The sequence below is a fragment of the Fragaria vesca genome, unplaced genomic scaffold (assembly GCF_000184155.1).
Source record: "Fragaria vesca subsp. vesca unplaced genomic scaffold, FraVesHawaii_1.0 scf0513022, whole genome shotgun sequence".
Classification (NCBI taxonomy): Eukaryota; Viridiplantae; Streptophyta; class Magnoliopsida; order Rosales; family Rosaceae; genus Fragaria; species Fragaria vesca.
In genome coordinates, this window is record NW_004443422.1 from 17,298 (window position 1) to 26,718 (window position 9,421).

Genomic DNA, 9,421 nt, shown 5'->3' on the forward strand with positions numbered 1-9,421 from the left:
CACTTTGACATTGTCATTGAAAAGAGATAATGACATGTAAAAGTGTCATTCAAACATAACATGACAATAACAAAATGTCATTGAAACCATTGGATGCAAGTTATAAAACATCATGGAAACACTACTGATGGCGTTGGATAAACATCATCGAAAAACATATGATGACAGTTGGAAACAGTCATGGTACATATTTGATGATAGTGCAAAAATGTCCTGCAAAAACTTTAAATGACACTTTCCAACCATCATTCTTATTATCTATGACATTTATGCACCGTCGTTAAAAGTATTTTATGACGTTTTCTAAACGTCGTTGTTTCAGGCCCCTTTCCATCACTACGGTTAAGACGGCGAAGTAGATGATGTTTGATAAATGTCATGAAATCGCTATAATGACGTTTTCCAAACGTCATGAAAACTTTTTCTGTACTAGTGATATAAGCTTTTGTTCAAAAAATCTTGCAAAAAAAAACAGATTTTCAGTCATTCAGTGTGTGACATGATTTAGGCCCGAAAAACTGGTAGGCCCGGCTCGACCCGTGACGGTCCGAGTTTTTGTCGATCCCTCATCTGATAACAGCAAAGCCCGGTCCGGTTTTGGTACACCCGGTCTGGTCACAGTCCTTGTAAAAAGTCTACCGGTCTTGACCCGAGCCCAACCCTAGCAATGAGCCCACATTTTTACAAACTTATCTGTTCTTCTATTACAACAATTAAAATTTACTATGTGCTTCACACACCCCGTCTATTCTTTCACGACTACAATTCAAATTTATTTACAGACTATTCCTGATATTTGCTTAATTTTTAGAGAGTTGTTTTATTGAGACCTAATTATTAGAGAGGAGGAGGCCCTCCTAATTCTCTACTGCAGTGCTGGGCTGTAATATCCCGCCGTACTTGGGTACTTGTTCTCCTCCCCTCTTACAAAATTTTGAAAATAGCTACAAAATTAACAAGAAAAGAAATAAAAAGTGAAAAAGGCAGATAAACCAAGTGCATTCCTAAGAAAAACAGTCGCAGATTGTCATTTGCTTGTTGTGTTGGAAGTTGGAACCCTAAATTTGAGAGGAGTGGAGAATGGGGCGAGGAGTTGAGCAAAGCGGGGGGCATGGAGGCTGAGCAGTCTCACTCTTCTCTATGGGAAAGACTGAAGGAGAGCAGGGTTTGGGTTCTACTGTGGGCTCTGAGCCCTCATCGCGAAATGCAGCTGCTTGCTGTCCTTGGATTCGCACACTAATTGGACTCAGATGCCTTTTGTTTCTCTTTCTCTCTCTTGCTCTCTTCCTCTCTGCAATCTTCTGGTTGCCTCCGTTTCTTCAGTTTGCGGATCAGGGCGATCTGGATCTTGATCCCGTCTTCAGAGGTACCTTAGCCATCCCCGGATCTGCAATTCTCTTCTTTTATTTACTTTGTGCGTTCAGCAATTTGGCATTGTTTCGGTTTGTCGGTGTTCAAGCATTACTGTTCTGTGCTTCATGATTCTCGTATTTTCCCCTCTAATAGAATCGTTACTATTCAATTTTAACAATATGAATTTTACTAATTTCCTTTTTTCCCTTTTTTCCCTTTTTTTCAACTAGACTTGTTTCTATGTAAGCTAAACACCCAGAATTATAGATGCTAACCTACCTTAACTGTATTCGGATGCTAAATATAGGTTCTTGGTTTGAATAGATCTGTTTCCATTCATTTTCTCACCTGCTCTGGCTTTATGAACATTGTTCAGCAAGCTTTGGTAATTTCCTTGTATATGCATTAGGGAAATTCATTATCTTCGTGCCATTAACTAGTCAGGTAGTGTTTGTCCAGTATACTGTTATACAATAGCTTTCTGATAACTCTATTTGAGCTGTTAGAGTTGGGATTTATGCTATTAGTTCACTCCACATGTGTTAGATTTGATTATCTTAAGGAGCAATATAATGTCATTCTATGCACAAAAATTTCTATGAATTATCAGATTCACTATTACCCCTGGTCTCTCAGTTCTGTATTCATTATGAATTGGACGATTTTCACTCACGGAAAAAGAAAAATGTAGATACATGCTATTAGACTTGGGCTCATGGTCATCTAGTACTTGATTAAGATTTTAACTCATTCCAAATTAAGATCAAGTATCTTATTGCTGGTAGCAATTTCAATGGATGATTTTTGTTTTCTTGTATTTTGATTTGGTGTCGTGAAAACGATGACTTTTATTTTGAGAAATAAACCATTAGATTTTAATCTGAATTGTTAATATTCATGGTCAAAGGTTACATCATGATCAATATCGTACATACTAATTGCTTTTCTACTTTTTTTTTTTTTTCTTTTTTGGGCCTGTATGGTGGCTAGGTGGTTTGTAACTCCTTGCCATTTAGAACTTTTGTAGAAATTATATTGCAGTCAAACCCAGAATATAGTAACCACTTAAAATCCAGAATACTGTAGTTTGAGGGGTAAAATAATACAATTTTTCATTTTCAAGTGCCCTTACTTCAGGGTTGTTCCAGGTTAACCAAGGTTAGGTTTCAAGATGTAGGATCAGATTTTAGCCTCATCGACAGTTAGGGTGTGGATTCTTTTCCAATTTTATAAAACTGTATACATATGTTGTATGGTTACACGGGAGCGATCTGATTCCAATTAGATAACTTGATATCTATGTTATTATTTCTAAGTACCATGCATTATACAAATTTATTGTCCTCGGATATGGGACATGATGTGTAGTTAGAGTCAGGTAGCTGTATAACTTTATTTCTTCAGATGCATGATATTCTATTCCTTTTTTTTTTTTTTCTGGGAATAGTTGATTGCGTAATGGCTGAGTGACTTTTAACCTGACTTTTCTTTTGCGGGACTTGAGATAGCCTGTTTAGTATGTTAATATGAGCCAATATGATTGAACCAATGCTCTAATGTTTATTTATATTCATGTTGTATTTTGTTTTTGTTTTGTTTCTTTTTTTGTATATAATATAATTTTTTGTTTGTGTGCTTTGTGATCACATTTTCTGGTAATGCATTTTTGACCAACGCATTTGTTCATCCAGATCATCATATAGTAGCAAGTTTCAATCTTTTTAAGCCGGTTTCTTTGGTGGAGGATAATGTCTTGCAGCTTGAGGATAACATTTTTGATGAGATAGTCGCTCCGTCAACTAAAGTACTCACTCTTCTTTTCTTTTTAGTCTCTATATTTTTTGTATTTGGATCTAATGTGTTATTTGAACCAGGTGGTTATCCTATCTGTGGAATCCTTAGATGGATCAAATCATTCAAATGTAACAAGAGTAGTATTTGGGGTTGATCCAGACCCAAAATCATCAAAGTTATTGCCAACTTCTCAAAGTTTGATCAGAGCATCTTTTGAATATCTGGTCACACACCAATCACTGAGCCTAAATACATCCTTGTTTGGGTCCACATCCTTTTTCGAGGTGCTAAAATTCCCAGGTGGAATTACCATAATTCCACCACAGAAAGCATTTCTTCTACAGAAAGTGCAAATCCTTTTCAATTTCACCTTAAACTTTTCCATCTATCAAATACAACTAAATTTCAATGACCTGAAAAGCCAACTGAAGTCGGGTTTACATCTAGCACCCTATGAGGTTAGTATAAACCTATCCTTTCTGTTTTCTCATGACCTTATCTGTATGTACATTTGTAAGGCAGAGCTACTGCAATGCAAATATATGTGTACATATATTTCACAATTTGTTTTATTCTTATTGGTAAGAGTTGATAATTTGATGATAGCTGTGGAATTTCACAGATTCTCAATGTTTATTTTTTTGATGCAGAACCTTTATGTTAGCTTGTCAAACTCTAAAGGTTCAACAGTAGCTGCCCCTACTACTGTTCAGTCATCTGTTCTACTGACCATTGGCAATACTCCTTCAATGCAAAGATTAAAACAACTGGCTCAAACCATCACACATTCTCATTCAAGAAACCTAGGCCTGAATAATACGGTGTTTGGTAAAGTCAAGCAAGTTCGTCTTTCATCTATTTTGCAACATTCGCTCAATGGTGGAGATGGCACTGCATGGTCACCTTCTCCTGCTCCATTGCCTCAGCCCCACCCCTACCATCACTCCCATCATCACCATCACCACCATCATCACCACCATCACAATTCCCCTCTAGCTCCTGCAATTTCACCTGCACCTGCAACGGGCAGTGGTCCACCCGCAAATTTTCAAGGTGCACCTGGACCAGTTAATCCTTCACCTAAACCATGGAAAACTATGCCTGCACCTGAGAGAAGTTGTGAAGCAAAGCCTCCCAGCTTCTGGTATGGTCGTAGAGGGAAGGCTGGAAAGCAGTCACATTTACCCCCTGCTGGTGCACCAGGTGTTTCTCCTCCCATCTTTGGTCCATCACCCCAAAAGCATGTACACCCTTCAGCACCCATTTCTCGTTCAGCACCAGCATCTAGTCCTTTGCCTCATGTGGTTTTTGCTCATGCTCTTCCGCCATCAAAGAGTGAATCAGATAGTAGCCATTCTTACGCAGGGCAATCACCTGGACCCTCGACATCAACATGTACGTAAACTTTTTTTATGTATTGTTTTATCTTAAAATTGATATTATATCTTGTTCATTTCGATATTTCTTTCTTATTACCAGATTTCTCAGTATGAAGCTCCTGTTACTTGTTTAACTTTCAACCTGAGATCAGTTAACAGTGTTGAACTAATACTGGTTACTGACACATAGTTATTGCAGCAACTTCTGCAGCTCTTCTTCCTTGTGTTCATTGGGCATTACCACTATTCCTAGCTTTGGTATTACATTTATAACAGCCGATGATAAACTTTGCATTGCAAGTGAAACCACTTCTCTGGTAAGTCAAGGAAGGACTGGAAAAAGCTGGAGGAGTTGCGTTCCTGTTGTGTAATGTTGAGCTACGCAAAGAGCGTGGTTCACACGTGAGTGAGTGGATATAAGTTCCTTGTATGCGTGTAAATAGTTGATTAAAAAATCCAGCTGGCATGAGATGCATTTGCATATTCAGGTCAAAGTCACAGAGGTGGCAGGCCTTTGATTAGATGCAGCATTGCCACTGTTTTGTGTATTCTCCTTCAAATGTAACCAGCAAATGTACGTATCACTGTATCCTTTTGTTTCCGTATCCCTCTGTTCGCCTTCCAAATTAAATTATTCACGACAAAGTCCCACTGAAACAAAATTCTTTTTATTTGTGTACAAAAAAAAAAAAAACTTCTTTTTCCTTTATATCCAAGTTCATGTTTTCTATTTCGAACTTTATTTTATTTGACACACAGGGAATCTATATATGAAAGTTTCTTATGGGGCAATTAGAGGCTACATTATCAAATTAGATGGCTATACAAGAGGACTGTTATCGAGATTAGGACCAAAGTTGGCAATCGCATTTGAATAATCTAGAATTTTATTTTTCCAGTGGGAAATATAAAGTAGAGGCATTTTCGGTAAATTATTCAGATTCTTGAACTATTTTTTATAATTTTTTTTCAAGTTTATTAGCAGAAGAAAACTTCTATTTATATCTCTAAAAATAGAGGCGGATCCATAGCATATAAGATTACAATCAAAATTATAATCAGAATATCATTCATTAGATCTAATAAAAACTAACGGTTTAGATTAATCATAAAACTAAATTTTTTTTTAGTGCGGCTATTGGGACCTCCAAATTTACTCATTTGACCTCACGTAATCACGAATTATTAAATGTCACATTTCTCCTCTTATAAAATGACTATTAAGGACAATAGTTATATAAAAGAAAGTATTACATTTATTCTCTTTAGACTTTCCAATTCAATAATGACAGATTACATTATTTATTATTTTTCTTATATATTTTCATTTCTAATTTTACTACATATTATTGAAGCATTCATATATTTAATAAGAGGTAAAACTATGATCAATATAAGTTTCTATTATCATATGTCTTGAACATATGTACAAGATGAAAAGATTATTTGCAAAGAAAAAAAAATATCAATTATGAATAATTAAATAACTATTGAAATAATCTATTATGCGGTACTCAAAATATAAAAAAAAATTTAATATACATAGAGTAAAAATGGTTATTCTTGATCTTTGTTTAGGAGAGGTACAATAGAAAAAAAACGTTAATTCATGTTAGAACATTTTCTTGTTGATAAAAATAAATTTTTGAAACCCTATATATTGTGCTTCTATTTTTATTTTTAAGAAATTTATGTTATTAAATTAAGGAATCAAATCGTAATTAAGAAATGTAGAATGTAAAAATTAATTATAGTGAGTTAATTTTAGAGATAATGATTCATTATTAAAAATTATATAGTAAGGTTATTTGAGGAACTTAAGTGAGGTTTAATGAGTAAATATACTATTTGAAAATTTGATAGCAGGTGTAAAAAACGTAGGAGGTCTAGTGAGTAAATTCTGAGGTTTCAATAGCCGCACTCATCTTTTTTCTTTTCCTTCTACTAATATGGCTGGTCGAGTTGCTCGTGTATCATTGCCCTCCAAGGGCTCAAGTGTCCATATGCTTTTAAAAGAACATAAAATCATATTCATAATATAAGGACCGTATTGATTCATGAACAAACACAGAAACTAAATTCACATAAAAGAACTATAAGATACCCAAATGTGATTGTTGAAGTCTTCATCAAAACGGCGTACACTAGACCTAATCACATCTAAAAATGTGAACTTTCAGTACAATATTATTGGCTTTCATCTCCATAAGCTCAAAAACACAAACATCACCATCTTTCAAATCATGTTCCCCGGCAAATGTAATCCAACCACCACAAAGTTTGCCAGCTGATCCTTGAGTACGAGGTACCAAATTCACAGGCCATAAACTATTTTTAACTTGAAGCATCACTGTTTGTTTCTGCTGTAGTCGCTTTATGGATTTCTTGATGAAATTGGCTGGTACATTCTGCATAAAGAAAAGGGATGTATAGTAAATCAGTAACTTATAGTAAGCTAGCTAGCTGTTGATAAACAAATATAACTAAAGAGTAGATGAATATGTAGCCGATGACTGTACTTAACACATTTGACCTCGCAAGGTGATAAGCCCGAATAGTGACTCGAAAGAAGGGATTTTTTGGAATGAACTTGCTGGCTGCTTCGAGGTTATCCCTAGGAACCCTCAAAAATGAGCAATGCCTCTCAGCAACTTCCCCACTAGTTTCTGATCCTTTGTTCTTATTGCCTACCGCCAAAGTTTTAGCCAACGATCAATTATCAAATATAATCCTTAACCCTGATTTTAAGAAATGATGTACCTCATATTCATACAATCATACTATAGGCTTACCAATATCAAGAGGAGAAGGATTAACAGAAGCCATACCACAGTCCATACCGCAATCAGATTCCACTTTCATTGAGCTTCTATTATCTTCTACATGTACAGTTGCTCCTCTACTATGCCCAGCCACTCGAGAAAATCAAAAACATAAGTGCAAGTTTTGCAGATATATATGGAGCTCAGTAACTGCATAGTGAGTTAATGTGTAATGTAATTACCTACTAGCACGGGGAAGATTGTAGCTCTCAAAATTTCAACTTGAAATAAAAGATTAATGTCCTTAATCAAGAGAAAGACACACACATCACCGACTTTGAGACAATTGTCCTTTACAAATGCAAGCCAACCACGCTGGAGTGTGGCTTTTGATTGTTCATAATTGAACTTCACTGACCAAGTTTTTCCGTTTGAAACCCGAAGGGTGACATAAGCAGCGGCCTTGATTTGATTTTCCTTAAAAAACTTCGCTGGCAAACCCTGAAACAGTAAGATGATCGATATTATGGAAACATTTTGGAGAGTATATATGTACTTTAATATATAATTCTAGCTATAAGCTTTCTTACCAAATAACTTTGTTGAACATATGAAGGTTGAATGACAACCTTGAAGTGAGCCTTTTCAGATATAAAACCATCAGCACTCAAAAGAGCTCGAGCCTTCTCATCATTATTCAGTGATTGAAACTCCCCAAGATCCTCAAGTGTTCTCTTTAAGCATTTTCGTGTAGTCGATAAGCCTCCGACATCATTTTCAGACATCGTCTCAGCTGCTTTATCACTCCAACTTGTTCTCTATTTTTTTGTATGATGAAGGACATGGTAATGGAGAATTCTCCCTCTTAACTTCCCGGCGGGGTGGAGAATCCTCCAACATTTCAATAGATATATCATCATCTTCTTCATCTTCATGATCCGTCTCTTCCATCCCGGGCATTGCTATGGGGTAATCAATTTCTGTGGCAGTTCTATCAAATATGCAAACTTGGAATACAGAATTCCCTTCATATTGAAAAACTAGGAAGTCACCGTAGTCTAAAGAGAAGAACTTAGAGAACTCTGGCCAACCCTTTTCAAACCAAACCTTACCGTTGCACCTTGTCAATTTCACTGGCCACTCAGCACCGCTCGGAAGCTTAAGACAAGCTGAATTTGATATATCTTGTCCATATTTCATGACAAATTTCTTTGGAATACTCTGTACAAAACAAGCACGTCCGACCTAAGATCGTTTACTTTGGGCAGAAACAAATGAATCATGCAATATCATATATAACATGATATTTATAAGGGGAATTTTCATATACACCCAATTTTGAAGAGTGGTTTTAAATAAAACCCACCTGATATTCTTATCTGATAAACATCTAAAATGTATCAATTATGATAAATATTATGTCCTATTTTTTCTAAATTTTACACAATTGCCACCGTTCAACTATAACATTTAAATATAATAAATAAACTTAATTGATGTTGTCTTAAATACCTTGATTATGAGTTTTTCTTCTAACATTAACATTTTCAATCAATTTGCAAGAATCATGTAGTTTTCTTTATTTTTATGAAAAAATCTAGATTAAAAGAATTCATTCTTTAATCTATACATAAGGTAACCCTAAATATATAAGGTAAAATATAATACGAATAAGATATTTGATCTAAACCCTATACCCTATACCCTAAACCCTAAACCCTAAACCCTATACCCTATACCTTATACCCTATACCCTCTACCATATACCCTATACCCTCAACCCTATACCTTAATCCTATACTCTAAACCCAATTTTGAGTTTCTTCTTTTTAGGTATATTATCATATCATACCCTACTTAATAGGTACATTAGAAACGCAAGTAGTAGAGAGTAAAATGTTCTCTCGATTAGGATGAGAAATGATATAATAATATATCTAAAAAGAAGAAAATTAATCAAAGAACAAGAACGTGTACCTTACAATTAGATATTTTTCGACTATGCAGGAAGACACCCAATATGAGCTTAGGAATGAAAAGTATCATCCTATTACAAATGACATACTTCTGTATATAGCATATATATATATATATATATATATATATATATATATATATATATATATAGTACTA

The 9,421-nt window shown here is 35.1% G+C and overlaps 3 protein-coding genes across 3 annotated transcripts; 1 reads left to right on the forward strand and 2 right to left on the reverse strand.

Moving 5' to 3' along the window:
- The first annotated feature begins 990 nt into the window (after positions 1-990).
- LOC101292955 lies at positions 991-5,133 on the forward strand. The gene is made up of 5 exons (XM_004309668.1): positions 991-1,366; positions 3,045-3,157; positions 3,228-3,605; positions 3,798-4,542; positions 4,726-5,133. The coding sequence occupies exons 1-5, from the start codon at positions 1,141-1,143 to the stop codon at positions 4,797-4,799; spliced, it is 1,536 nt and encodes a 511-aa protein (XP_004309716.1). The 5' UTR covers positions 991-1,140; the 3' UTR covers positions 4,800-5,133.
- Positions 5,134-6,676: 1,543 nt separating this feature from the next.
- On the reverse strand, positions 6,677-8,073 carry LOC101293253 (B3 domain-containing transcription factor VRN1-like). The gene is made up of 5 exons (XM_004309669.1): positions 7,879-8,073; positions 7,531-7,789; positions 7,319-7,441; positions 7,053-7,213; positions 6,677-6,934 (listed from the first exon to the last, which is right to left on the reverse strand). The coding sequence occupies exons 1-5, from the start codon at positions 8,071-8,073 to the stop codon at positions 6,677-6,679; spliced, it is 996 nt and encodes a 331-aa protein (XP_004309717.1).
- Positions 8,074-8,089: 16 nt separating this feature from the next.
- LOC101293545 (B3 domain-containing protein At1g49475-like) lies at positions 8,090-8,488 on the reverse strand. Its single transcript, XM_004309670.1, has one exon. The coding sequence runs from the start codon at positions 8,486-8,488 to the stop codon at positions 8,090-8,092; it is 399 nt and encodes a 132-aa protein (XP_004309718.1).
- Positions 8,489-9,421: the final 933 nt, after the last annotated feature.